This window comes from Physella acuta, unplaced genomic scaffold (genome assembly GCF_028476545.2).
Source record: "Physella acuta isolate Inbredline_101_S28 unplaced genomic scaffold, ASM2847654v3 ptg001034l, whole genome shotgun sequence".
NCBI lineage: Eukaryota > Metazoa > Mollusca > Gastropoda > Physidae > Physella > Physella acuta.
In genome coordinates, this window is record NW_026732551.1 from 438246 (window position 1) to 454253 (window position 16008).

The following is a 16008-nucleotide window of genomic DNA, read 5'->3' on the forward strand; positions in this document are numbered from 1 at the left end:
TATGAGTTTAATCACACAATTGCCTTTCCTCATTGTTCCTGCCGTCACTTCCCATGTTCTTCTACACATAAGTTCCAATCTACTGCTTTCCTAGTTATATGATTTGTTGGTGCAGTGTTTTCATGATTCTGATTTTATGCTAATTCATAACTTTGATTTCAAACAACTAATGTGTAATCTCCAGAAAGCACTGCAGCAAATCTTACACTCGGGTCACCAAGTGAATGTTAAGGTTCAGATACTGAGTGTGGCTCGCCTCTTGACATCCACACTCAGGCAGATTTATTCAGTGTTTTACCAGCATGAGTCGCAGCATCCTGGTCAGACTGAAGGGGAGCACAAGGGCTTGCTGCTGGAGACTCTGGAGAATGTCCTCAACAAGCCAGGACATGGTAAGTCTTTCTTTAAGGACAAGCAAGAGAATGTCCTCAACAAGTTAGGACATGGTAAGTCTTTCTTTAAGGACAAGCAAGACACTGGAGAATGTCCTCAACAAGCCAGGACATGGTAAGTCTTTCTTTAAGGACAAGCAAGACACTGGAGAATGTCCTCAACAAGCCAGGACATGGTAAGTCTTTCTTTAAGGACAAGCAAGACACTGTAGAATGTCCTCAACAAGCCAGGACATGGTAAGTTATTCTTTAAGGACAAGCAAGACACTGGAGAATGTCCTCAACAAGCCAGGACATGGTAAGTCTTTCTTTAAGGACAAGCAAAACACTGGAGAATGTCCTCAACAAGCCAGTACACAGTAAGTCTTTCTTTAAGGACATGAGCAAAACACTGGAGAATGTCCTTAACTGGTCAGGACATGGTAAGTTATTCTTTAAGGACATGAGCAAAACACTGGAGAATGTCCTTAACTGGTCAGGACATGGTGAGTCTTTCTTTAAGGACAAGCAAAACACAGGAGAATGTCCTCAACAAGCCAGTACACAGTAAGTCTTTCTTTAAGGACATGAGCAAAACACTGGAGAATGTCCTCAACAAGCCAGGACATGGTAAGTCTTTTTTTAAGGACAAGCAAGACACTGGAGAATGTCCTCAACAAGCCAGGACATGGTAAGTCTTTCTTTAAGGACATGAGCAAAACACTGGAGAATGTCCTTAACTGGTCAGGACATGGTGAGTCTTTCTTTAAGGACAAGCAAAACACAGGAGAATGTCCTCAACTGGTTATTCTTTAAGGACATGAACATGACACTTCAGAATGTCCCCATAAGGATATGATTAAGGACTGAAATGTGTAGGAATTTTGAAATGACAATGTGCTGTAAATTGGGATGGTTTATTGCTAGCATGCATGATTGCTAATTTCATCAGTTTTCTCCTGGGGCTTGAGTCTGTAGAAATCCCAGATTAAATAGGTACTTGGCTCAATAATACAGGCTTACTGCCAGCCACTTAATCCCTATTATATGCAGAGGCCACAGTAACAGATGAACTCACAGCAGTTCACTTTTTACTGTATATATCATAATTATTTACATATTGAATCTATTTGAAATCCTCAGGTAACCTGAACCTAGAACTGCATGGGACTATTTCCTCAAAGTGTCTTCCTCCTTCTGTGAAAAGTAAGTTAATAATATTTACTAATATATTATTTTAATCTTAAGGGATAATTTATATAATTATATCTTACTGCATTTTTTGTTAAGAAAATTAAGTTGGCCTCTATACTTGGCTTTTTTGTTTGAAATATCTTTGTTAAATAAAAAAGTTTAAGATTGTAAAATGTATTTTTATTTTTCACTGTAGATTTTCAGCCTTTACTAAGAAGACCAGCCGCTCCACTTCAAATAAAGCAGTTGAAAGAAAACTGTCAGCAGTGGATGAATACGTAATTATTTTTTTATCATCCATCTTAACAAAAATACTTGTTCCAGGTGTTAAAGGTTGATTTAAGTGTTAGTTGCTATTTGGATGGGTCTTTTAATGTGCATATATTTAGTTTTTAAATTTTGGTGTTCATTGAATCCGTTTTTATCTCAAGCATAAGAACAAAATTCCTGTTTTAGATTAAACTTGATATTTATTAAAGCTATCTAATTTTAGCTATAGGCCTACTCTGATTTTTACCATAGAGTAGTATTATGTACAGTATTATGGTACTATATATAGAGTATATTTCATTTGATCATTTATTTTGTAATCATTGTGTAATACATTTTCAAGTATATGAAGTTTCAGGAAAATACTTATTATGGTTAGATTTTTTTTGGCTAATTGAACAAAATGAGAAAACTAATTAGTTTTGGTATTTGTAGCTGTTTACAGGATGTTCAGTCTGGAGTTGGCAAGTTGTTGAACTATGTGAACACAGTCAAAAGACTGGCTGATATCAGAGATGAATTGTGGGCACTGTTGACAGCAGTAAGTTAATCTTTATGTGAACACAGTCAAAAGACTGGCTGATATCAGAGATGAATTGTGGGCACTGTTGATAGCAGTAAGTTAATCTTTATGTGAACACAGTCAAAAGACTGGCTGATATCAGAGATGAATTGTGGATGCTGTTGACAGCAGTAAGTTAATCTTTATGTGAACACAGTCAAAAGACTGGCTGATATCAGAGATGAATTGTGGGTGCTGTTGACAGCAGTAAGTTAATCTTTATGTGAACACAGTCAAAAGACTGGCTGATATCAGAGATGAATTGTGGGCGCTGTTGACAGCAGTAAGTTAATCTTTATGTGAACACAGTCAAAAGACTGGCTGATATCAGAGATTTTGTATGGGTGGGCACTGTCAATTACTACTGCTGAGTGTTGTGAATGGTATTTCAGTGTACTGCATGGGTATGAGAGTATGTGTGTTGTATAATGATTTATATTAATAAAAGATTGTGAATGTGTGACAAAGCACGTAAGTATGTGACGCATGAGAGTAGGATCTTGTTGTTGGGAACTAGATTAGATCAGTCTTTGTCATGTTGTGCTAGGGTGTAGACGTATGACGTATACTTTGTGAAAGTAATTGTGCGAGTGTGTTTAGCCGTGAAATAAACTATTGAATAAACCAATGTGGTCCTGTTCAGTGATTCATATCAGATCGTCATTGTTGATAAACCTACGTTGACCAACAAGGTTGACTCCGTCCCAAACTTGCATCGCAACACTAAGTATGAAAGTGTGATATGAGCTGCTTATCTGTTAATTCCAAATTTGTGTTAGTGTTCCAAAGTGTTGACTGGTTGCTATGATACCATTTGTTTAGGTCCAGAGTGAGCCCTCTTGGCTACAGATGAATGAAAACATCTTGACTCTGAGGGTCTGGGAGGACTTTCTCAGGCCATTGTTCTTGGAGAGAGTTAAGGTAAAACTTGTCACGTGTCTGCTAACTTTAATCAAGTTTATATAAATTAGTAAATAGTCGGTATAATAATATTAATATTTAATGTAATCAAAGTCATATATTCTATTCTTTACTGGCCAATGTTTTAACCAGATAATCCCATGAAATAAAAAATGTATACTAAGTTTGATTTACTTATGTCCAGGCACTTGTTCAGTACCAGCTGGACACTACAGCTGAGTTGACCAGACGGACTGTGTCAAAAGCCATGATGGAGCTTACTTCTGATGTCAATGACAGGTAGAGCTAATGAGATGTTGGGCTACAAAATTATTTGTGTACCTGTACAGTATAAAAAATTGTTGCTGCTAGTAATAGATAACATTCAAACAGGCTTACCTAACAGGAACAATTTAAAAAAAAATATTTCTATACCTGTCTGTACCTTTTTTTATGCATATCATATCTCCAATGAAGAAACTGTATGTAATAATTCACTTAAACATTTGTATTGCCTTTAAAAAATCCATTTAAACCAAAATGAGCTGGGTTCCTTGATTTGATTATGGTGTAATTTAAACAAGTTAAGTAAAAATATGCAGTTTTGCATGTATTTCTGTGTTTTCACAGCTCAATGCAGTGTGAGAGAAACCTGGCAGTGTTTGTGTGGACTGAAAGCTCCTCTGACATTTTGATGTCTGATATCTGGCAAACAGCAGCCACAAAGACCATATCAGACAGTGGTGGACTCATCTTAAAAGCAAGGGCATTCACTCCAGCCGTACAAAGGTTAGTCATTTTATAAGATTTATTTCAAATTACTTTAGTTAACTCAAAAAATGGGTATGATTTCACTGTAAATCTTGAGATTTTAATAGACATTTTATAAATGAGTTTAAAGTTAGTTTTTTGTTTGCTATTTAAATATTTATTTTAGACCATAAGCAACAATATTCATATCTAAGAAACCTTTTATTTTCCAACACATGTTTTAAGGTGTAGTAAAATTTCAATTTTATTGCTGAGATATTGATACAGCGGAGAAGGATTCCAGTTAGTTTCAATATTAAGGTTGTAATAAATGTTCATCCCCTTCCTCCTCTAGTCTTTGCCAGAGTGTGGATGAGAAACTGAAAATTTTGTTAGAAGATACAGAAAGCTTTGTTCTTGAGGGGGAGGAGAAACAGGAGGAAGGTGCCTTTAACAGATTTGCTGACACTTCAGATATTCTTAAGTACATGCAGGGATCTTGTGTCAAGTGTGTGCAAGAGTAAGTAACAAGTTACATTCAAACTTCTTTGAGCTTTGGCTCAAATTATGTTTTTTATTATCAAAAATTAATAACAGTTTACTTCATTTACTTTATAAAAAATTTTTCAATATTTTAAAACAATTTTATTTTAAAATAAAAGTAATTTCAATTATTTAAATTGAACTATTAGGTTTATTTGCTTCAATTATCTCAAACTTTAATTAAGCAACTGATGAACTTAACTAAATCTTCTTTACATTTCTACAAAAGAATTTTAGACTACTTGACAGAACAGTTGCGATTGTGGGAAAAATCCTTAGCAGATATACCAGATCCTGTTACAAATGCAATTACAGAAAACAAGTACGTTTCAGTAGAACTCACTTTAGTTCTGATGTTCAGAATATTGTTAAATACAGTGTTTTATAAGCATTTAATTTAAAATTTTACCAGTTCACAATTTCCTGTTTAACATTTTAGGTTATCCATTATATTTGTTTTAGTACAAACAAATAGAACAGCTTTAGAGAAACCAAGCCAACAGTAATATCAACAATAAAAACATTCTTAAACATGATATATATATATATATATATATATATATATACGAGAAAAATGGCCCGTTGAGGAAGGGTACAACGGGCGCTAGGCTGATAGTGCTGTCTCTTTTCTCTAAACTAAAACCAACCCACCCCCCCACACACCGCCCCCAACCCCCATACCCCCCCCCCAAACCATGTCTACCGTCCCATTCAACGAAATATAATTATATACTTTTTCCAGTGTCCGCCCCCTCCCAGAAAATTCTACCCCCGCCCCCGAAAATTTCAAGTACCCCCACCCCTCTCCGGGGAGGAAAAAGTCTGAAAGAAACACTGGTGTCGCGCTTAGCCACTACCCGAAGAATAGCATTAAAGAAATTGCAAGAAAACCACTTTTTAGATTAGACACATTAATTAGGCGGTAATTTTATTATAGAGTATCGATGAAGAAATTTCTTTTGAGTTAGGGGGGGGGGGGGGGCTCAGACGTTCTTACGCGGGGGTGGGGCTTCGCCCCTACCCGAAGAATTGTATGAAAGAAACTCTTCACGCAAACCACTTAGATAAGACAAAATTTCCTTTTTATTCAATGTTTACTCTCCGGTTTGAGATTATTTTCTACTCTGTGCTAAATGTGTCGACGTCATACTTCGTTTTTCGAAATACTATGCATGTTTTTAATTTCCTTGTGTTTTCTCTAGAGCGTTCTTGTCAGACAGAGCGTTCTTGTCACATACACAGACAGCGAAACTATTATTATAGATATATATATAATATATAACTGGCAATAATGTTTTGTGTTGTAAACTAACCTTCTCACAGACTGCTTTTGACAGCCAGGACATGTGCAGCAATGATTGAAATGACTCCACATTTACAAAGTTGTATCTTAGCTCTACCCAACTGGAACAAGCAGGCACCATTCAAGTAATTATGACAACTTAAAACTTCTTCTTTCTTAATTGTAATGTTAGACAAGATTTCCTCCAGCACAATTCAGCCTGCTTTTGTTTTTGGATTTACATCCATAGCCTTTTCCAAAAATACTACAAGTAACAGTTGTTTGATTTTGGAGTTTCTTTCCTAGATGGGTTGCAGTCCCCAGCTATTGAGCCTCATCTTCCAGAGGTTCAAACTTGGGACTTTTTGGTTTAGCAACTATGAGCTTTACATACCCAACCATGCCAATCCCTATAATTTAAAACAAAAATCTTGTTTATAATTAGGGTTCAGTTTAAAATAAAGAAACGACATATGTAAACATTTACTCATGGCTCAGATCATTTGAAGCTGGTTTTTTGAAGGTGGTATTTAAAATCTTTAATTACAGATTGGCCAAGAAATTGCGTACACAAAAATTTGAATTGCCAGAATGGATGTCTGTACATGCAAAATTACGACAGTGTCAAATGTTGGCATACAAGTAAGTTATAGGATAGTCATATAAGTTATGTTGTGGTGTGACTAATTTTGCATGCATAATTTACATGCATTTTTGAGAAATCGGAAATAGCATAAATTAGTACTTCCGGTCAACGGAAACTACTCAAAATTTGGTAGGAGGTAGAAACTTAGATCTTTTACTGACATGTGAAATTTCATTTATCTATCTGAAATAGTACTCAAGTTATAGGCTTTTGAAAAATTCAAAGTAGAAAAAGTACCACTTCGGGTTGTCGGAAATCGCTCAAAAGTTGATACGGATCTACGATTTTGATAAAGTACTTATATATGAAATTTCATTAACCTAGCTGTAACGGTACTCAAGTAATCGTGTTTACACACAGACAGACAGACAGACACACAGACATATGGACAAGATTGCAAAATTATGTTTTTCCGTATCAGTGAGGTGTAAAACGTCGAGATTTGTAAAAATCTCGATTTTTTTTTTTGCACGATTACAATACTTTCTCTATACTTCGTATATACGAGAAAGTAAAAATGACTGGGAGTTGAGGATTGTTTTTAACCAGTTGCATTTCTTGCTGAGTTATTCCCCTTAAGTTCAGCTACTGTGAGCAAAAAAAACTTGTTTGGACAAATGAATTACCCTGGTTAAAAATCACTGTATACATTGTCAAAATTTCAGCTCTATTTAGAAATCACTCTTTGCTCTTTGTCCTCCAGGATTTGGGTGGAATACACAGCCAACAGTCTAGTGACTCAGTTCTCAGACACCATGGCCCGTTCAGACCCAGACAGTATACTGGCAGCGTCAACAGTGAGTGATCACATAGTTTACTTGTACAGCTTTCGTATTCTAGTGGAACGACAAACCTAATCCTCGTACAAGTACACCTAATGTACAAAACTTACTGTTGTGTATTTTAGTGGAATAACAAACCTAATCAGCGTACAAGTAAACCTAATGTACAAAACTTACTGTTGTGTATTTTAGTGGAACAACAAACCTAATCCTCGTACAAGTACACCTAATGTACAAAACTTACTGTTGTGTATTTTAGCGGAACAACAAACCTAATCAGCGTACAAGTACACCTAATGTACAAAACTTACTGTTGTGTATTTTAGTGGAACAACAAACCTAATCAGCGTACAAGTACACCTAATGTACAAAACTTACTGTTGTGTATTTTAGTGGAACAACAAACCTAATCCTCGTACAAGTACACCTAATGTACAAAACTTACTGTTGTGTATTTTAGCGGAACAACAAACCTAATCAGCATACAAGTAAACCTAATGTACAAAACTTACTCGGTGTATTACTGTGTGTATGTGACAAACACTAGTCAGTTATGCTTGTATTTTTGTTTATTCCTTCTTTAATCCGTTGGTTCTTCTGGTTGTTGCAGAGATGGGATGAGGTGGAGATTGCTGAAGAAAGTGAGGAAGGCAAGAAATTAGCTTCTAAAATTTTTGTTCCTATGCAGGTAAGTTCCACCCAACATTATGATAATTATGATAGTTCTTATCATTTTATCTTGGTCATTTTATTATTATTTTTTGGTTTTTATATTCTTATCTTTTTTTTTTCATAAGTATTCATACTTCATACTTTTTTTTCTATCATTTCAGGCTTCCTGGCATATCCAGACTCTACTGTACACACTGTGTAAAGAACTCAACAAGATAGGGATACAGGCTCTACCCAGGTACAATTGTCTATTGGTCTCTGCTGTTGACAACTGTCTATGCAAACACAATCTTTTGCTCTTAGGGACAGTTATACATACAGTTTGATATTAGATTAGATTTTACAGTATTTTAAAAAGTAAGAGCTTCTGCTGGATTAGAGTAGAGATTATCCAAATGTTCACATGCAAGATAGTCATCTGTGGGACAATATTTCTGTACCTAAGATATTTGTAAGAGTGGTAAGGATCTATCTTTGCTCCACTCCTTGTAATCCAGTTAAATAAAATACAGCACATACTGATAACGAGTTTCTATTTACAACTCAAATAAAACATGTTCTATTCTTAAATCCTGTGTTTTTCTTAATGTATAGAAGTGTTTTTGAATAGAAGTAAAAAAAACTTGTCTTGCTGATAGAATATATTTAAGAAAATTGACATTTAATATTTTCAAGAACTGTAGTGCGAGATTTACTTGTGATGGTGACAGATGGTATTGTTACCACGTATGAGAGAGCCATCAATAACAGAGGTGGGAAGAAGAGCAGCAATCCATTCAGTCAGCATGAAGTCTTGCAGGAGTTGTTCAACTTTAAGTTTGTCCAGCTGATCATACCACGCAGAGAAGATGACGAGGTGAGTCGGTTTCATCTGAATTTTATCAGTCATGGGAAGTCAAATGTTAATAAAATAGTGTATACGGCATTTCATGTTGGTAGTTCCACAAAAACTAACAATAATATGTAATTGAGTGACTAAAATAATTGTTGTAGATCTTGTTTGTAGCTTCACAAGAATTTCCAACAGAGAAGGAATAGACAGTAAGATATTTGTTGTATATCTTGTTTCTAGCTACACAAGAACTACCAACAGAGATAGAATAGAGAGACTAAAATATTTGTTGTATATCTTGTTTGTAGCTACACAAGAACTATGAATAGAGAGACTAAAATAATTGTTGTATATCTTGTTTGTAGCTACACAAGAACTACCAACAGAGATGGGATAGAAAGACTAAAATAATTGTTGTATATCTTGTTTGTAGCTACACAAGAACTACCAACAGAGATGGAATAGAGAGACTAAAATAATTGTTGTATATCTTGTTTGTAGCTACACAAGAACTACCAACAGAGATAGAATAGAGAGACTAAAATATTTGTTGTATATCTTGTTTGTAGCTACACAAGAACTATGAATAGAGAGACTAAAATAATTGTTGTATATCTTGTTTGTAGCTACACAAGAACTACCAACAGAGATATAATAGAGAGACTAAAATAATTGTTGTATATCTTGTTTGTAGCTACACAAGAACTACCAACAGAGATGGGATAGAAAGACTAAAATAATTGTTGTATATCTTGTTTGTAGCTACACAAGAACTACCAACAGAGATGGAATAGAGAGACTAAAATAATTGTTGTATATCTTGTTTGTAGCTACACAAGAACTACCAACAGAGATGTCAGACTGTGATAGACAGATTGGAGGAACAGGTGGATCCATTTGACCTGGATGTTTTCTCCCCATACATACAAGCTAACCTGATCAAACAAGCCCAGAGATGTTCTGTAAGTTGTTTTTTTTTCTCTTGCAAGTTGAATAGCTCTACTAAAATATTTCCTAATAAAATAGCTCTTTAAAAAAATCATTGGGTGATGTTTGATATTTTTAAGTAATATTATTTAGTCCTTCAAGTGATATATTTTTAGAAAAATTTGATTTTGTGTTGACCAGGTGATATTTGTCTTTAAAAATTTGATTTTGTGTTGACCAGGTGATATTTGTCTTTAAAAATTTGATTTTGTGTTGACCAGGTGATATTTGTCTTTAAAAATTTGATTTTGTGTTGACCAGGTGATATTTGTCTTTAAAAATTTGATTTTGTGTTGACCAGGTGATATTTGTCTTTAAAAATTTGATTTTGTGTTGACCAGGTGATATTTGTCTTTAAAAATTTGATTTTGTGTTGACCAGGTGATATTTGGGACACTTTACTGTATGGACAAGCATGGCCAGTCCTCTCTGGGATCTCGTCCCATCCTAACAGGACAAGAGCAGCATAATGTCCTGCCACTGTCATCATGCCCACAACGTTTCCCCCTTCTCCCACTCAGCTCACAACAAAGTAACACCAGATCAGCCTTGACCACCCAGCCCATCACCTCACAGACCATCAGTCGAGTAGGTCCATGTTTCAAGTTTTTTTTTCCATCTTGGTTGAATCCTATCTTTCTATGGTCTTAATATCACAATAATCACTTTTACTGGGGTCCTTTTTTTTTTTCATTAATTTTTTGAGAAATCCTTTAAAAAAACTGAATCTCACAAGTAATTTTTCTGTGAATTAATACATATTGTGTGGGACGGAGTGGTCTAGCGGTAGAGAGCTGGACTGCTAACCCCTAAGTCTCGAGTTCGAATCTGGGTTCAAGTCCACCCAACTCTGATGGGTACCTAACTCACGTTAGGGAAAGTAAACCGGCTGGGCTTAGTGCTGACCACACTATCTCTTCATATGCCGAGGTCACAGAAACAAGTGAACTCTACTTCACTTGCCCCATAGACCGTCATGTTTGAAAGGGGAACTTAATACATATTGTACATTTAAAAAATGTTTTACTCTTTGTTGTGTAGTCCAAATTATACACTTCAATTACTAGTAGCCTAAACTATGCTTTTCAACTACCAATAGCCTTAACTATTCAACTACCAATAGCCTTAACTATTCAACTACCAATAGCCTTAACAATTCAACTACCAACTCAAAAATGCAAAAATCCATGGGTCATCTCATTGTCTGAATGTTACAGAACCCTGAAGCTTCAGGACCCACGTTGACCTCTGTAGTGGAAGCGACGTTGCCTTCAACCTCGTCACAGGCTGACCTCAGTAGCTCGTTCTATGACAAGATGGAGAAGCTGGGCAGTATGGGCTCCAGGATATTCTCTAACATCAGCGGCAAATCATAATCTAGCAATGGTTAGTGTCTTGTGTTTCTTGATGACTTTCTTCTTGGTGACTGGGATGGTGTGTGGATGTATGAACTTATGAAGTCAAGTTCCTGAAACTTAGGTGGGGTCTGGCTTGTTGTGATGCCGGATAAAACCAGCCAAAATAGCATTTATTATAGAATGATCCCCAATATAGTAGCTAGTTTAGTTTGTCTTGAATGGAAGCAAATCAACTCCAGGTCTGTTCAATGTTTTAGTGATTTTGTTTTAAATGCAGACCAAATTATTATCCATTGATTTTATCCCTGAGTCTATCCAGTCTATTCTGTGCTTGGTATTAGTTAAAGCAGTGACTAGGCATTATGCTGATCACACACTTCTTGTGTCAAAGCTAGGGGAACAGACTAACTCTATGGCTTTATAGAATAGAACTAGCTTTTTTACTTTCTCGTATATACGAAGTATAGAGAAAGTCTTGTAATCGTGCAAAAAAAAAAAATCGAGATTTTTACAAATCTCGACGTTTTACACCTCACTGAGACGGAAAAACATAATTTTGCAATCTTGTCTGTGTGTCTGTCTGTCTGTCTGTCTGTCTGTGTGTAAACACGATAACTTGAGTACCGTTACAGCTAGGTTGATGAAATTTCATATATAAGTATTTTATCAAAATCGTAGATCCGTATCAACTTTTGAGCGATTTCCGATAACCGGAAGTGGTACTTTTCCTACTTTGAATTTTTCAAAAGCCCATAACTTGAGTACTATTTCAGATAGATAAATGAAATTTTACATGTAAGTAAAAGATCTAATTCTCTACCTTCTGTTAAATTTTGAGTAGTTTCCATTGACCGGAAGTAGTAATTTACGCTACTTCCGATTTCTCAAAAAACTAATGTAAATTTTTAAAGTACTAATAATATTGCGCACTATTATGCACTTTTTTATTAAGCGTTCACTCAGTGTGCAATTCTTTTGTCTACGAGATTTTATTCTATTTTTAAAACTTTAAGTATTTAAAATGGATTAAAAATCATGTCTATAGCCCGATTTCCCATCCCCTGTTATTTTATATAAAAATATTCGAGAAATTTTAGGGGAGATCACTCCCGGTTTATTTATACTTAACACTATTACAGATTATTTTAGCATGTTTTACCATTTGAAGTAATATTTCATGAGATAATTTTTTGGAATATTTATCCTAGTTAGCTCCCTTATGATGTTTATTTTAAGTTCTAAATCCTGGTCATTAAAAAAGTGGACACACAAATATTGTTAATCTCTTTAGGTTTGTTATACATTGTTGGGTAGAAGGCCTTCTGTAAAAAAATTGTTACAATATCTTTTTGCAAGAAATAGCTGTAGTTTACAGTAGCAAAATATTTTAAACTCAACCTTTAGTTCTTCATTGCAAAGGTTTGATATTTATATTGAGTTGTAGACTATGATCAAGGTTTAACATTTATATTGAGTTGTAGATTATGATCAAGGTTTAACATTTATATTGAGTTGTAGATTATGATCGAGGTTTAACATTTATATTGAGTTGTAGATTATGATCAAGGTTTAACATTTATATTGCATTGTAGATTTTGATCAAGGTTTAACATTTATATTGAGTTGTAGATTATGATCAAGGTTTAACATTTATATTGAGTTGTAGATTATGATCGAGGTTTAACATTTATATTGAGTTGTAAATTATGATCAAGGTTTAACATTGATATTGAGTTGTAGATTATGATCAAGGTTTAACATTTATATTGCGTTGTAGATTATGATCAAGGTTTAACATTGATATTGAGTTGTAGATTCTGATCAAGGTTTAACATTGATATTGAGTTGTAGATTCTGATCAAGGTTTAACATTTATATTGAGTTGTAGATTCTGATCAAGGTTTAACATTTATATTGAGTTGTATATTATGATCAAGGTTTAACATTGATATTGAGTTGTAGATTATGATTGAGGTTTAACATTTATATTGAGTTGTAGATTCTGATCAAGGTTTAACATTTATATTGAGTTGTAGATTCTGATCAAGGTTTAAAATTTATATTGAGTTGTAGATTCTGATCAAGGTTTAACATTTATATTGAGTTGTAGATTATGATCAAGGTTTAACATTGATATTGAGTTGTAGATTACGATCAAGGTTTAACATTTATATTGAGTTGTAGATTATGATCAAGGTTTAACATTTATATTGAGTTGTAGATTATGATCAAGGCTTAACATTTATATTTAGTTGTAGATTATGATCAAGGTTTAACATTTATATGGAGTTGTAGATTATGATCAAGGTTTAACATTTATATGGAGTTGTAGATTATTATCAAGTGAAGTCTGGCCCCCTGTGGACTGTTGGCAGCTATTAGTTTAACCCTTGACCTCTTTATAACAAATTAGTTTAACCCATGACCTGTTGATAACAAATTAGTCTATCCCATTACCTGTTATGGGACAGTATGGTGGAATGGTAGAGCGTTTGGCTGCTAACTCAAAGACCTTAAGTTCAGATCTCGGTCCATACTTGAGACTGTGGTACTTCCCTGAGTCCACCCAGCTCTAATGGGTACCAAGTTATGTTGGGGGTAGTAATGGGGGCTGGGTTTAGTGATGAACATACGATGCATTCATATGCACATGAACTCTACTTGATCTGCCCAATATATCGTTAGGTCGGATAGGATAACTTTACTAACTTTATGATAACCTTTTGGTTTCTATTAGTTTATCCCTTGACCTGCTGGGAGCTGTTAGTTTATCCCTAAATGTGTAAGTTTCTAATAGTTTAATCCATGATAACCTGTTGGTTGCTATTAGTTTAACTCTTAAACTGCTGGTAGCTAATTAGTTTATCACTTAATGTGTTAGTTGCTAATAGTTTAACCCATGATGACCTGTTGGTAGCTTATAGTTTAATCCATGATCCAAGGTAGCTCTATGACTAATTGCTCGTGGCCCTCTCCATACATGGCTGACCTCTCTCTTGACACTAAAGGATTATACATGTTCTTTTCACCTGTTAAAGAACATGACCCTGAGTAAAGAACATGACCCATAATTAAGAACATAACCCATAGTAAAGTACGTAACCCTGAATTAAGCGACACAAAAAAATGGTTCCAACGTTTGAATGATAACTTTAGACCGAACCCCCGAGAATGTTAGTGAGAGAACTTGACTTAAAAGATCCCCCAAGTCTAGCGGCTCCCCGTGTGACGTGCTTCCCGCCCCCACACGACCTAACAGTAAATTCTACCCAAACCCTCTGACGTGAGTTCTTCCAATCAGTTAAAAATGAGGTCACGTACGCTGGCCAAGTTAAGCCTTCTATACGATACACTCTACCGAATCCCTAATTCCGAGCCATTTGGAGCAATTACTATTGATTTCATTCATTTGCGATTGTCGCTTCTTCCTTTACCTTTGACCTCGTGACCCCCTTGCCAATCTTGCTGTCTGACACGTGACCACAGGTTGGAAGATGTTGATTGATTCCGTCTGTGGATCTTTAGCTACATACGCTGGTCTACCCCCTCCACCCCTCCCCCAGTCACCAGATATCCTCCCCACCTCCAGTCAGCAGATATCCTCCCCTCCCCTCCCCCAGTCAGCAGATATCCTCCCCTCCCCTCCCTCAGTCAGCAGATATCCTCCCCTCCCCTCCCCCAGTCAGCAGATATCCTCCCCTCCCCCCAGTCAGCAGATATCCTCCCCTCCCCTCCCCCAGTCAGCAGATATCCTCCCCTCCCCAGTCAACTGACCCCCTCCCCCCTCCCCCAGTCAGCAGATATCCTCCCCTCCCCTCCCCCAGTCAGCAGATATCCTCCCCTCCCCTCCCTCAGTCAGCAGATATCCTCCCCTCCCCTCCCCCAGTCAGCAGATATCCTCCCCTCCCCCCAGTCAGCAGATATCCTCCCCTCCCCTCCCCCAGTCAGCAGATATCCTCCCCTCCCCAGTCAACTGACCCCCTCCCCCCTCCCCCAGTCAGCAGATATCCTCCCCTCTAGTCAGCAGATATCCTCCCCTCCCCCAGTCAACTGACCCCCTCCCCCCTCCCCCCTCAGCAGATATCCTCCCCTCCCCCAGTCAACTGACCCCCTCCCCCCCTCCCCCAGTCAGCAGATATCCTCCCCTCTAGTCAGCAGATATCCTCCCCTCCCCCAGTCAACTGACCCCCTCCCCCCCTCCCCCCTCAGCAGATATCCTCCCCTCCCCCAGTCAACTGACCCCCTCCCCCCCTCCCCCAGTCAGCAGATATCCTCCCCTCTAGTCAGCAGATATCCTCCCCTCCCCCAGTCAACTGACCCCCTCCCCCCTCCCCCCTCAGCAGATATCCTCCCCTCCCCCAGTCAACTGACCCCCTCCCCCCCTCCCCCAGTCAGCAGATATCCTCCCCTCTAGTCAGCAGATATCCTCCCCTCCCCCAGTCAACTGACCCCCTCCCCCCCTCCCCCCTCAGCAGATATCCTCCCCTCCCCCAGTCAACTGACCCCCTCCCCCCCTCCCCCAGTCAGCAGATATCCTCCCCTCCCCCAGTCAACTGACCCCCTCCCCCCCTCCCCCAGTCAGCAGATATCCTCCCCTCCCCCAGTCAGCAGATATCCTCTCCTCCCCCAGTCAGCAGATATCCTTTCCTCCCCCAGTCAACTGACCCCCTCCCCCCCTCCCCCCCTCCCCCGGTCAGCAGATATCCTCCCCTCCCCCAGTCAGCAGATATCCTCCCCTCCCCCAGTCAGCAGATATCCTCTCCTCCCCCAGTCAGCAGATATCCTTTCCTCCCCCAGTCAACTGACCCCCTCCCCCCCTCCCCCCCTCCCCCGGTCAGCAGATATCCTCCCCTCCCCCA

The 16008-nt window shown here is 37.5% G+C and overlaps 1 protein-coding gene across 1 annotated transcript in view; it reads left to right on the forward strand.

The window, feature by feature from the left end:
* Positions 1 to 16008, forward strand: part of LOC131954845 (conserved oligomeric Golgi complex subunit 1) — a 32679-nt gene that overhangs the window by 5091 nt on the left and 11580 nt on the right. Inside the window, exons 10-27 of the mRNA XM_059318659.1 lie at positions 185 to 392; positions 1515 to 1577; positions 1762 to 1843; positions 2271 to 2376; positions 3220 to 3318; positions 3503 to 3597; positions 3928 to 4086; positions 4403 to 4567; positions 4820 to 4912; positions 5914 to 6018; positions 6422 to 6514; positions 7222 to 7315; positions 7911 to 7988; positions 8134 to 8210; positions 8648 to 8828; positions 9635 to 9766; positions 10173 to 10379; positions 11009 to 11177. Of these exons, the coding sequence (XP_059174642.1) occupies positions 185 to 392; positions 1515 to 1577; positions 1762 to 1843; positions 2271 to 2376; positions 3220 to 3318; positions 3503 to 3597; positions 3928 to 4086; positions 4403 to 4567; positions 4820 to 4912; positions 5914 to 6018; positions 6422 to 6514; positions 7222 to 7315; positions 7911 to 7988; positions 8134 to 8210; positions 8648 to 8828; positions 9635 to 9766; positions 10173 to 10379; positions 11009 to 11167 (2196 nt within the window). The 3' untranslated portion in view covers positions 11168 to 11177. The remainder of the gene's footprint in view (positions 1 to 184; positions 393 to 1514; positions 1578 to 1761; positions 1844 to 2270; positions 2377 to 3219; positions 3319 to 3502; positions 3598 to 3927; positions 4087 to 4402; positions 4568 to 4819; positions 4913 to 5913; positions 6019 to 6421; positions 6515 to 7221; positions 7316 to 7910; positions 7989 to 8133; positions 8211 to 8647; positions 8829 to 9634; positions 9767 to 10172; positions 10380 to 11008; positions 11178 to 16008) is intronic.